The sequence below is a fragment of the Mesocricetus auratus genome, unplaced genomic scaffold, assembly GCF_017639785.1.
Source record: "Mesocricetus auratus isolate SY011 unplaced genomic scaffold, BCM_Maur_2.0 Super-Scaffold_100028, whole genome shotgun sequence".
NCBI lineage: Eukaryota > Metazoa > Chordata > Mammalia > Rodentia > Cricetidae > Mesocricetus > Mesocricetus auratus.
This window is the reverse complement of record NW_024429209.1, coordinates 8031614-8045957: the sequence shown is the minus strand read 5'-3', so window position 1 is coordinate 8045957 and position 14344 is coordinate 8031614. Positions and strand designations below refer to the sequence as shown.

General features: G+C 40.4%; 1 protein-coding gene across 14 annotated transcripts in view; it reads left to right on the top strand.

The window, feature by feature from the left end:
- Window positions 1-14344, top strand: part of Ptprt (protein tyrosine phosphatase receptor type T) — a 1105935-nt gene that overhangs the window by 931602 nt on the left and 159989 nt on the right. For all 14 annotated transcript variants that reach the window (XM_040732970.1, XM_040732973.1, XM_040732967.1 and 11 more), the window contains one exon: window positions 3112-3247. In XM_040732970.1, the coding sequence (XP_040588904.1) occupies window positions 3112-3247 (136 nt within the window). The remainder of the gene's footprint in view (window positions 1-3111; window positions 3248-14344) is intronic.

Here is a 14344-nt window from a genome sequence, read left to right as displayed (position 1 = left end):
CACACTGCCTAACGTAGGGTGTTGTACTGCTCCTGTATGCTTCCTTTGTCTACCTAGAGGCCTGGAGCTCACCCTACTGACCATTTCCTCCCAGAAGTGACTAACTTCCCTGTTATGCTTTTTCCAAGGGACCATGTGCCTCTCTGTCCAAACCTTTAACAAAGCAGAAAGTTGCTGTCTTAGGGTTTCTATTGCTGTGAAGAGACATCATGACCATATCAACTCTTATAAAAGGAAAAAACATTAAATTGGGGTGGCTTACAGTTTCAGAGGTTTAGCCCATTATCATCATGGATCAACATGGTGGCATGCAGACAAACATGGTACTGGAGACACAGCTGAGATTCCTACATCTTGACTTGCAGACAAAAGAAAATTATCTGTGTCACTGAACATGGCTTGAGAATATATGAGACCTCAAAGTCTGCCTCCACAATGATGCATTTCCTTCAACAGGACCATACCTACTCCCACAAGGCCACCTATCCTAATAATGCCACACCCTTTGGAGCTCATTTTCTTTCAAACCACCACAGTTGCCATTACTAATTATTGATTTATTAAGTATATACCCATAGTTACAAATACCAGTGATTGGAAACTCTCTGAAGATAGGGACTGTGACTGTTTTGCTCACCACGATGTTTCCAGATGTCTGCCACTAGTGGATGTTTGCAAATACTTACCTAAGGAGTGGGTGTGAAACTTATTAGACCAGTAACAACAGAGATCTTACAAAAGAAGAGACTCTCAGGGCATCTCAGCCTTAAGCTCCCAGCCTCTAGAACAGGACCTTGGAACAGGTACTTAGTAAAGTTTAAATCCACCAATGATTCAATGTTCTAGAGCCAACCTTTCCTGTAATTCTGAATTTAAAACCTGCCCCTATTGGGGACCTTTGTTGTTTGAGGTGAACTCTTTCCTTTGGCCTTGGTATATTACAGACTAGCTTTTTCTTAGAAATCCTACCTTCAATCTCATAAATAGAGGCTGCTTACGAGCCACTCATAAATACCCTCACTCTGCAACATCAGATTCCCCTAACTAAAGATGTGCTGTCTATCCCTGAATGTACCAGCAAATCATTGGGCTGCAAAATGGGGGAACCTGTCACACAAGCCTGGGGAGAAGTGAGTTGGTCTTGCCTTTATGTGGTGGAAGCAATAAATAAAATATATCACCTTTAACCATTTCTAGGAAAAGTTTATGACTGCTTCAGAGACTATAGCTTGGACCCAGGATTTGGACACCCAGGAGCTAAAGACATGTTACTGAATGAATAAATAAGTCATTCTGGCCTGTGTACTTTTGTATCATTCCAAAATTATTACCACACCATCTAGACACGGGCATTGCAACAATGAAAAAGACACAACACCTACACTTAAAGGTTCCCATTCCCACCAAGGACACCCTGCTAAGTAAACCAACTTGCTAAAGTTAACTAAAGTTTGAGGAAAGTGCCTGGAGAGAATATGCACTGTATACTCATAAGCAAAAAAAAAAATTGAAAAGTGTCAGTTTTCCTGCAGGCCTGCTCTTAAACAGAAGTGAGTTTGGGGAATCAGATTTGAAGTTTTATGTTAAAAAACAACCCTTCAATTTGATGGTCAGCTAAGTTCTATGAATACTTTACTAAAAGCAAGAGAAAACTCAATTTTGTTCCATGAGGACAAATGTGTGCAGGCAGAGACATCATCCCTTTAGCCAAATACCAAACAACCACACACATTTAGTGAGCCCGCATTATGAGTCAGAATCTGTGCTAACATAGAAAACAAAGATAAAAGACTCCTAATGCTACCTACGAGGAGCTTGCAGACCAGTGGAAAAGACAGATGTGAAAACAAGCAACTAATAATATCAGTACATTGTGGTAAGAGCTATTGTGAGGTATGTGCAAAGTGTTATAAAGTGTTATCAGAATTTAGAGGAGAGAGAAACTCTGCCAGAGGCTCATGAGGCCACAGAAGGTATATTGGCTGATGAAGGATGAACTGGTGCTGATGTTGCAGAAAAGCAGAGATGAGTTTAGGGAAAGGTGCTTCTGACATTAAACTGCCTCACACACACACATAAAAAGTGATTCTAATGGGGAAATAAAGACAGCAAGAGAAAATTGTCCTTGGATGCTGGTAGCCCATGGACTACCTGCCCTCCAGATTGCCTGAGACAGGAACTTGCCTTATATCCTTAGTAAATGCTCGGAGAAGCTGGCTCTGCCTTCCTTTGCTTATTTACTTTTGCTATGGAGCAAAACAATTGTTTGAAGATGAGGGATAAGGAGCTAGGTGCTTCAGGAGCTGAATTTAATGTTTCTCACCATTATGGCCTAGATCTGGGATCACCAAACCCGGAGGATCTTACTCCTGATATTAATATCTCCCATGTGACTTCTGGCAAGTCCTTTTGTTTTTTTCGGTTTTTTGCTTTTTATTTTTTCTCCCATATATAAAATGGGAAAAACAATGTCTGTCTTTGGGCCTGTTTGTGAGGACTGGCCAAGTTAGAGCCCTGAGTCACCCACATAGGCCTAAAGACATAATAAGTTCATACTTTCCGTTACCAGAGACTGAGTCAACAAGTTAGCATATAGTATTACATAATTGCATATATTGAAATTCATCATGTTTTCTGAACCCAAGGCAATTCCTTTTAATCTACTATTTTTTCCTCTACTATGGACTTCTTAAAAGGAATAAAACAAAAAAGATCCCTAAGGTCACAGTGATTTTAATTGTGTTAACATGAAGCTATTATTTGCATTACATAATCTGAAGCATAATACTAAGAACCCAAGAACTGAATGGTGAGCCAAGGTTTGAACTCCCATAGCAAAGCAACAAAATGAATAAAATCTTATGTTCCCACAGGGCAAGTATGAGAAATTCTTTTGATTGCTTAGATGTCAGTTTCTTCCTCTCTAAGAGGACATCACCTCTTAAGGAATTAATCCAAAAATGGGGATTATGTGGAACAATGTATTTGAAGCTATCAGCATAGTGCCTGGCACATAGTTAGCCTTAATTAACACACACTGTTATCACCATCACCATTGCCTGGTTACCTGTAGGCCTTTTAACATCTTCTTCCTTCCCCTTTCCTCTCAAGGTGCTTCCAGCCAGAATTCTAACACTGTGGAGCCAGAGAAGCAGGTAGACAACACAGTGAAGATGGCAGGTGTGATCGCTGGCCTCCTCATGTTCATCATTATTCTTCTGGGTGTGATGCTGACCATCAAAAGGAGGTGAGACTTGATGTTGCCTAGAAGATCCTGCTGACCCCATGACCCCATCACTACCATGTGGCCAGGCCATTTTTTTGTGTCAATTACTGTTAAGTAGAAGTTTTCCGATAGGACCCTTGAGTTTCTTGTGCTATTGTTTGAGAGATATGTGCTGCCTCCTTGGCAAGTGGCTTTGAGAAGGCTACCTTTTAAGGTGGTCAGTGATCCCTATTGCTCCCTTGTTGTGCCATGGAGTCTGGTTATGATGAAGTAAGTCTTCTCGGAATTAACTACTTTGTATGATTTTTGATGCTCTCAAATGGTTGGGGAACTCCAGAAACACAGATGAACACAGTAAAATAATACTTCATCTTTTCTTACCTGCATTTCCCCAACATCCACTGGTCAAGAGTAGCCTATTATGCTTCCTCAAAGCTTCCAAAGGAGTGAGACTCTTAGAGATTGTCCTACTTGAGATGCCTTCCTGTGCCATGTCTCACCAAATCTTCTCAACTGGCTATTAGCGCTTGTTTTCTTGCGTACCTGTGGGCAACTAATACAGTTTTCCTTATGTTGTATGTATTTTCTTTCAAATCGCACTGCTGATGAAAGCAAGGGTACCAATACTTCCTTTCTTGTCAAGAACCAAGCACCCATACTCATCCTCTGCTTAAGATAATAGTCATGGGATTGAAGATAATAAAAGGGAATTAAAATAAGGATAGAAAATGGAAAGTCTGTAGTAACAGCAATATCATTAAGGACCATTATATATTCCCCAAGGTCCTCTGACCATCTCTGTTTAGCCTTTACTTGTCATTGTATTGACACACTTAACTTCCCATATCTGTGCCTGCAGTTTCACAGACAGTACACTCATGCCTCCATCTTCCCACTTTCCAGCCAAAACTAAGAAAGAATCAGCCATATTATAGTGACATCTGTTACAACCCCATCTTTCCACAATGCAAACAGTAGTTTACATTAGTCTTTAAAGTTATTCCTGACCCTGAAGCTCAAGGTTTTTTAGCTGTAGCATTCAGGACAACAACAATGATAAGGACCAGGGAATTTTTACCATCTTCAAATTGGTAGACACTTTGAAATTTGTTTTCCTCCAGAATAAAGAAAATGAATGCCCCAAAAACAGTGAAGAAAAAAATTGAAAAGCAGTGTCCTTATTTCCAGTCACAGATGACTCAGAAGTGCTGGTGTTACCATTATATATGCAGCCAGCCCTTTCTCAGTCACGAAGCCACCAGTGTGTACCTGTCTGTCCCTCTCTCATGGTAAAACTTCATTCATCCAGCCTTCTTCCTTACTAGGATATCTTCTTGTGGGGACTTGGCCTTTTATTTACATATTTTATCTAATGCAGCCATTTCTCTTCTCAAGGAACCAGTAGAATAGCTTTAGAGTTAAGGTTCTCAACCATCTATTAATTTTCCCACTGGAAAAAAAACAACTAGAATGAAAGGAAAGTACCAGGTTATTATCAGAGATACAGAGACTTCAGAGAGCTATAACATCTCCTTGTCATCCCATCATCATTTATAAAACATGGCCATACTCTATGTCCCAGGGCCTAGTCAATCAGCCACTGTTATTTGAGGTAGAGATACACTTTGAGTTCTGTTGCGGAAGTCCTGTGTATATGTCAATAAATTACTGCTGGCCAATAGGAATCTAGATAGGTGGGGCTAGGAATCCAAGAGGATTCTGGGAAGGAGAAACACAAGAGAGTCAACATGTAGCTGCCATGGGGTAGGAGCCAGGAACTATTCTCCGGTAAGAGACATACTTAGATTAACAATTATGGGGTAATTACTTAAAGCAGAGCTAGCCAGTAAGAGACAAGCAAGGCCAACAGCTTCATAACTAATATAGCCTCCTGTGTGTTTATTTGGGGACTACAATGCGGCAGAGCCCAGGCGGCTGGCAGGGGGGATAAACCAAAGCGGCTAGCAAAGAAAAAGCTGCCCTTAACATAATGGTGTCAGAAATGGGATCATGAATTTCCACGCAAAATAACAAATGCTTTAAAGGAATTTTAGAAACAGAAGAACGGAGAGAAGCACAGATTTTGGTAGCAGCATTTTTCTCAGGTGTGCTCTGTTTTGCTAGCGACAAGCTGAGATACATGCGGCTCGCTTATGGGAGTCTTCCTGACTCGGCATAAAAGGAAAAAAAAACAACAAGGTTGTTTTAAGAGACTCTACTAACAATTGAAAAGTTGTACATACAGCTGGAAGTGGCAGCTTTTGCTGGAGGTCAGCATGGACTGAGGCGGTAAGCTGCAGTCACGCTTACGCCCGCCATCTTGACGAAAAAAAAAAACCCGGCAGTTTAAAACAGCCGAGGTTTTACAGATAAGACACGTGGCCAGAAAAACATAAAGATTTACAGTAAAGTCAGACTTGGAGGCAGAGTTCTCTGGAAGTGGTAAGCATATTGTACATCTAAGATCATTCACAGGTTTCTTAGCCTTGCAGGTGGGTTAGAGGCAGAGTTGAGTCTCGGGTTGTCTACATGGAAAAAGTGGCCAATTAGATGGAACTGAATATCTTGAAATTGTCTGATTCTTTGCCACCAATTTGTAAATCAGATATGTTCTTTCAGTTTTGCTCTTTCTAAAGCCTGGCTTAACCTACATTACCATTGACTGTGAGCTTGTGAAAAAATTTCACTTCCTTCTCAGTAGCTATTTCTGAAATGTGTGATTTTTCTGGGAGGGAGAAAAGGAATGGTTTTCTGTTTCTAGGGTGAGAACACATAGAAATTGAGCCTTCCGTGTAGTTTTAACCTTTTCCGGGGGTATCTTTATTATATCTCATGTATATAAAACTGTCAGACACAACTAACAGGTGTCACATGGTCACCATTTCATCCCCCAAAGCAAAATTTAGACCTTGTGGCAATGTACATCTTAGAGATGCTGATCTGTATGTGCACACGCAGTATGTGGACATGCTTCTATTGGTTGATAACAATAATTCACAGATGGAGAGAAGAGAGATAGGAAGACGGGTAAAGGAGAGGAAAAATAGGAAGAGAGGGAAGAGAAAGGAAGAGAGGAGAAGTAAGGTAGGGGAGGGGAATAAAGAAGCATGGTCCTGCTTCTTTCTATTAATCCACAACATTTTCCTATGTCTAGAGATGCCTCAAAGACAATGAAGTCCACAATGAACTCATTCTCTCTGTGGAATTTTTCTGACTCCAGACCTGTTTATAAATATGGGAACATTACTCAATTCAGTCCTTTACTAACCTGTTCCTAGCCAAAATACTAACCATAGCAACTTGAAGGGAGAAGTTGAAAAGAACAGCAAATGAACCCAGTTCAAGGTCCCTGTGTCAGGATCCTTTCAGAGTATCACTGTCACCTGCCATTCCTGGGTCCAGGGCTTCTCAGAGGTCAACTACCTGTGCCATTAAATATGCCCTTCACTGGTTTGAGCTTGGCAAGATCCTCCCCCTGTCCTCCATAGTCATGAATGCAGTGACTAGTTTGTTTTTTCCTACTCCCTGTACATCTAAGACTTGAGTTGAGTCCATCAGATCTTTCCAGGCTATAGCCACAGGTGTTTCTATTAACACAGATGTTCTAGGACTCTTCCTCTTGGGGGGTGCACCATCACTGATGGTAAAGCTCTCCTCTCACTCTCCAAACAATCTATCATCTTGCTAGAAGTTTCTTTTTTGTAATATAACTATTAGCAGGGAGAATGCACTTGAAGTGCAAAGGATACAAGGAAGGATTTAATGGAGAAATTCATTTACATTTAGATGACTCAAGAAAAGAGAAAGGAAGGAAATAGGAAGGAAAAAATCAACACAACCTGATGAATATTTTGTAATCTTAACTTGTACTTGTTTTACAATGGAGAGGAGGGTCTTCAGAGATAAAAGTCAAATAGTGATGTCAATGGAGATTTAAATAAGTTTCCTTTATGGCTTCCAAAGGACTCAAGTTAAAGTTGAGAATTAGTTTTGAAGCATTATTAACCAATCTTCTTCAATTGTGGAGCTATATAAAATATGGGTGTTATGAAATGTAGACTCTGAGCCCTTCCCTGTGGTTTTAGCCATGCTCACTACAAAATATTCATCTGTAATTTCTCTTTTGTTCCTGGATCTATCGATTATATCAAGACTTCAGACTTTTTCCTAATGGATGCTCAAAGACATACACCATGCCATTATATAGTAACACATACCCTTTATGTCCTGAGCTCCTGACGATAAGCCCTCATTACCAATGCCTCTCTACAGCCTGGAGTTCATTTTACCCTTTCCTTTCTTACTCTGCAGTCATGAGACTGTCTCCTCCAAAGAAATAGGCAAGCAAGATGTTGTGAGGCAGCCTAGATTGCCCCTTAGCCTGATACCATAGAGCACTGGATACTTTAAATGCAGAATGAGATAGAAAAACCAAATGTTTGTGCCTTAACCAGTACATCTTGATGGTTGATGCTGTCATTAGTCACTCCCATATAAGAACCTCTACAAATTAGTGTTTTGGGGGTTGTACTTTTCCATGTATATTCCCCCAAGTTTTATGCAGTTTGGGGTCCTACTGCTTTGTAATTCACTTCCAGGAGTATGAGAATGAAGTTTGTTATAGTTTTCTTCTGTTGCTGTGATAAATAACAGTCTAACCAAAAGCAGCTTAGGGAAGGAAAAGGTTTATTTCTATCTACAGGTTACAGTCCATCATTGAGGGCAGTCAGGGCTCTACAGGATTGCTAAGGGCAATCAGGTTATAGTCCATCACTAAGGGCAGTCAGGGCAGAAAATCAAACAGGTCCTTGAAGACATGGTTTCTTAACAAAACCACAAACTGAGAATCAAAACAATAAGATACAACATGTCAAAACTGAACAAAGAAGTCCACAAAACAAAAGACATGGAGTTCATTTTGTGTTGCAGCCAAATTTTATGGGGACTGTTCAGGCATTGCTCTATATACCTACATAAAGAATTACAATGTCTGATATCAACAGGAACACTCATCACACACTGTACCAAACCCATTCCAAAACTGTCACCAATGTGCTAACAACAGTTCTGCAAATAACACTCACACACTGACCTAATTTCCTCACTTTCTGCTTAAACTGCTGAGTCTTCTGGGTGTCACCCTTCTAAAGATCGTAATTGCATAGATCTGTTTATGCTCCTGTTCTGTTTATTTTATAAGTGGGGAGTGAAGTTCAAAGGGGTTATACGAGTTGGGCAAGGTGCTAGGATAAATTTAGGAATAAATCCAGACTGTGATTCCAGAGTCCAAGATGCTAATTTTCACCAGTGCTGAAAGACTAACAGAAATCAAACAAATCATAGAGGCCCAGGTTCAGATACCACTTTCCAACTCTTGATTTTGCTCTACTCTGTCTTTGGGCTTATGTTTCCAAAGATGAAATATTTTGAAATATTTCTTTGCCTACAAGATTCTTATCACTGTCAAAGTTTCACCCCCTTGTTCTTCCAAATATAACTACCAAGTGTGACATCCTACCTAACAAGGTCTTCCCACAAACCAATCCCAGCAGGAGAGCCCAGTGACAGTCCCTTACATGCAGCCCCTATGCTGCCTACACCCTCTTCCTCTGTATATTCAAGACAACCTAGTAGTGATTATTTTGCTGACCTGAAGATGGAAGTGGCTCTTGAGGGTAAGGGGCTTCTCTTTCAGGCCTCCCTCATGTGAGTTTCCTTGCACTGTATCATATACCCTTGAGCATCCACTAGGTATTTCAAAGTCAAAGTAAAAATCATTGTCTATCTGTCAACCAGATCCCAATCTTCTATCCCCAGCTCATTGATAGGTGCTGCTTTTTATCCTATTTATCAAGCACATGAGGTTTTTATCACCTTGAATTCTTCTAAGCCTACATCTTTGCGTTTTTATGGTCAGACATTCTCACTGTTCTTGGCTTCTCCCAGGGTAGACCTCTAATGTATGTGTCTCTTCACTAGCTTCTCTCACTATGATCACTTTAACCCATCTCTCCGTAGGACCCAGAATAATGCTTTAAATTTCAGTGCATTCTCTCTAGCCTGTTGTCTAAAGCATCAATGACTCATGGGGTGAGGGTGAAAGACACAAGTTCAACTCCTTTGGAAAATTGCTTCATGAAGCTCTGCCCCCATGGTCACTGTGATTTTTCAGGTCCTGTATCATTACCCTGACTCCTGTAGTTGTATTTGCGAGCTTCATTCCTATTCAGTGCCCGTGTTTCTCACGTGACCATATACTACCTATATAAAGGTCAAACTATGGTCACCTGTCCTGTAACCCTTGTCTTCCTGGACTCACACAGTCTGGATGTCCTCTGTGAAGGTCCACTTCATGTTCTGATTCAAAATTGTCATCTGTATTCATACTTTATCTCCTCCAGTGGATTACTAGCTATGTATTTTGATTCCTCCTTTTCTCATACATGCCTTGCAGATACTGGGGCTTTTCTACAAAATAAATAAATAAATAATAGACTGAGTGGAATATCCCAGTGAAATTAAAGCAGATGAAGGCCAGTACTAGTTCTTAACAAGTACATTATCATTCAGAATGTAGATTCAAAAGTGAGCACCTAGCATCAATGGTGTACCAAGTCCTAATACACATGAGGTAACTCTGGAGGACACTGTTGAAAATATCCATGAACTGTGCCATCAAAGATCACATAGTTTAGAAAGAAATCTAAAGAAAAACAGAAGAGTGAAACAATCAGAAAACCTAAGTCCTTTTAGACCAGCTAAAAAATATAGGGCATATTATTGGGTTATAGTGTGTGTGTGTGTGTGTGTGTGTGTGTCTCCAGACAACTGACACACAAAGAGTGTTAGAAAATTGCCCCAAATCACATGACTCTGTGTTTCTGTGACAGATTACTGTGCCTCATACTTAGGCAATCTGATGTTGAAGTACTTTCTCTTAAATAATACTATCTTACCTAGATTAAATATAAAACAGGCCCTACTAAATTGAATTGCTGAATTTTGTGGCACTGTTTTAAAACAGTCATTGAGGAGAGAAGAAAACAAATGGCATGTACCATTTTGTCCCCACCCTGTACTAAATGACTTATCAGGCTCAGAGAAGCAACATCCCCCCACACACCCTTCTGTTTGTGTTGTCTTGAGCCCCTACCCAACTGGGAAGTATGGAAGTCTGTTTCCAATTGCTCACATGTAAGTCACCTATTGATTTTGCGTCTCAATCACCCTTCACATTTGCCTCTTTTTCCCCATCCCATGATCATTGTGAGGAAAGTCCCCCATATCTCTTGTCTTGACTCTTGTTCTATCTTCTACAGCCACTATCCTTTTCCCTTTCAACTTTCTCTTTATGCTGCTCTGAGGATCCTCCATCGAGAATAAATATCTATCCATATGGCTTTGTGGGATTCCCTATGACCTTTAGGATGGAGACAAAGTTCCTTTGCAATATCATGACATTTGTACTTTACATACCACCCACTCAGTGCATAAAACAGTTCCAAATACCTGAAAATGCCCACTCACAATCTGGCTCCTCTGATTTTATATTCAAGCATTGCAGTTTCTGGTCTACCTTTTCTGTTTTCTCTCTCCACCTCCAGTTGTGTGGTCCCACATTTCTATGTTGTCATATCCTATCAGAATCTCACTATGGAATAAAATAATAATACAATTCTTGGTAATGTGGGCTCTTGAAGGAAGACTTCCCAGATACTAATACCCACCAGCCACTTACCCACTGTGTGAATCTGGGAGAGTTACTTCTTTGAACCTCATTGTCCTTGTCTGTTAATTATGGATAATAATGTCTCATAGGGTTAGTGTTAGGACCAGATGAGGTGATCTACATGATTTACTGAGAATAGTATCTGGTATATACCCTATTGTTTTAAAAGTAGCTATCTTTTAACTTTTTGTTTTCATTTTTATTCTTCGAGAGTTTCACACAATGTATTTTGCCCATATGCAGTCTTTCCTCCATACTCATCTCACATCCAAAATCCCTTCCATACCTATCCTTTAAAAACAAATACATCAAGTGTAGTTGATGCTGCTCATATACCCTTGGATGTGTGGCCTTCCATGGAAGCATGTTAATCTGCTCAGGGATTAAACCCTTAAAGAAAACTGACTTTCCTCTCACATGTATCAGTTGCCAATGGCTCCTTAGCTAAGGTTTTGATTTTGTGCCCACCTCCTCTTTTCATGCCTGGTTTAAGACTGGATTGAGCTTTCACAGGTCTTGTGCTTACTGTGTCATCTGTTGTGCCTGCTGTTTCCTTCTAGCCATCTACTCTCATCTTACAATATTCCAATCCCTCTGCCCCCTCTTCTGCAATGGTCTTACACTACTATCTAGTGCACAAGTGATTACCTTCTATTTAAGTGGTAGCTATAATTATTGCCTCCTCTATAATTTTCTTGCCTGGCTTTAATTTTAGACCAGGTGGGCTGGATTAGAATCTCATTTGTCTATTCATAGTACTTGGCATAGACAGATGTATTAGTAGACTCTCAGGAAATTTTTTAAATTAATAATTAAATGATGTTTGAGTAGATGATGAATGTGCTGTTGGATGGATGGAAGGCTAAGTCAGTGGATGAATAGATGAATAGGTGGGTTAATCCCTTGGTATATAGATAGAGGAATGAATTATTAGGTGGATGGATAGAAGAAGGATGGATGGGTGGATGGATGGATGGGTAGATGGATGGATGAATGGATGGATGGATGAGTTTATGGCCTAGATATATGGGTAAATGACCAAATGTGTGGTTAGATAGACAAGTTAGCACTGTTAAAATGATATAGAGCAAAGAGAATCTCTACCTGAAGTCAGTGTTGTCAGCCAGCTAAAAGGCGATTCTGCAGTATGTGATTTATTAAGTTTGGGATACTGTTTCTTTCCCTTCCTAAGCACAGCTGTCTTTGTGTTCAGGATTTTTGGTTTTCAGGCAATCTGTTATCTGCAATATCACTGTATCCTTGTAAATTCAGACCTTCAGTAAATCTTCTTCAAGGTTTAGAGAATACATGCATGTAATCTGTGTTGTGGTTACAGAGCAAATATCAGTGACTTTGCAGCTTGGTTGAGAAAAGACTGCCCCTCATTAGACCACTGCCATTCTAGGAGTTTCATTGACAATAGCTCAGAGACAGCACTGGTTTTGGCGACCTCCAAGATAACTCAAAAAAACAGGCAGTGTTTGTTTACATGGGAAGCAGGAAACACGTTGTTAGGAGGGGGAGCCCAGAAGAGGTCAGCCTTGAAAGTTGAGATCAGAAAATTCAGTGGATCAGAATACTGAGCCAAGCCTGCTGCCCAAGAGGATGTAGCTGCCAGTAGAGAAGCCCAGGTCAGGACAGACATGTTCCTACTTCTCCATAGGTACACAAAATCTTTGGCCAAGTGAAGAGCGCCCTCTTAGAGCCTTGCATTCCTAAATTGAAAGTAATGGTTACAATGTATACTCTCATATAGAAGACTCAAAGAGCTGAGGCAGGGGCATCATCAGGTCTGGTCCACTTTTGGCTTCCTGTTTTATGTCCTCAAGCCATGTAGACTACATGGTGGTTAAGAACTTGACCTTTGGAGAAATGATGCCATCAAATCTGAGTGCTGGTTCTGTCATCTTCACCCCATTTGCCTCAGTTTACTCTTCTATGAAGTGAAGATGGTAGTATTTACCTCTTTGGACAGTTGTAAGGGAATATATCAGCTAATCTGTGATAAGGACATAGAAAAGTGCTGGTACCTAGGAAGTGCTATCTATATATTCTATTCATTTTACTATTATTATTATTATTATTATTATTATTATTATTATTATTATTTTGGTTTTTACAAGACAGGGTTTCTCTGTACTGTTTTGGAGGCTATCGGTCCAGCCCTGCCTCGAACTCACAGAGATCCGCCTGCCTCTGCCTCCCGAGTACTAGGATTAAAGGCGTGCACCACCACTGCCCGGCTATTCATTTTATTATTATTGATAACAATTTTCATTGTCCTACAAAGTATATGCATTGTCCTGGCGATGTCGACGAGGTGGGAGATAAACCACATTTCATCTATCCCTAGCATATTCCAAATTACAGATTAGTATTAATTAATATTAATTTAGATTTGTAGGGAGAGATCTTACTAGGCACCCGTGGCACTCACCACACCCTTTTGGGTGTGGCCACAGGTGCATACGGGGCATGTGGGATATAGGCCTGAGGAGAGGCAAGCAAGCTCCATCGGGGTTCTGGTTGGATCTCGGAGAGCAGCTGAGATTGGATGCTCAGAACACTGCCTGGGTTATCAGTTTCTCATGTGTTTTCTCCTCAATAAAATTAACCTACTTCACCCCTATCCCATGTATCCCATCTTCTTCCAACTTAGATTAATGTACTTTTTTGAAAAATATTTATATATAATGTCATAACTTATTTGGATATAATCTAAATAAAGTCATCTAATGCAAATTACCATACAGTCATGGTTGCTCTTAGGAATAGGTAGTCATTGCTTCCAATGTTTCAGATAGAGAAATTGGAACAAGGAGCTATTTAATTACTTGTTCCAGACCATGCAGCTGTAAATGATGGTACTGGCATGCTCAACCTTCTTGTTTTTCTGTGACCCAAAAGCTATTTGAAGTGTCTGTCATGTGTGGCAACAACTTAGTAATAGGAATCAAGAAGCAGGTTGGGGTGGAACGAGCCAGCTTATCTAAAACATCACAGTGAAAGAGCTGAAATTAGAACACTAGCCTCTTTCTTCTCATGTTGCCAAAAATATGTAAAAGGGTTAATCTAGTTCTATTGCTTTAACAAAGTGCCCGAGTCAGGGGAACTTATAAAGAAAACACACTTGCTTGTCATAGTTCTGGATAAATCCAACTGCACGCTGCCAACATCTGCTCAACTTCTGAGAAGGGCCTTCTTGCTGCAGTATCACATGGTGGGAGAGCATCAGTCAATGAGCAGACTGAGTATGTCTCCCTCTCCTTTTAAAGCCACCAGTTTCATTATGCCCCATCCTGCCCTGACCCTGATGTTCTTCTCTGGTCTCAATCACATCCAGACGACCTCTGATAGCATCAGCATATGAACTGGGGCCCAAGTTGTGC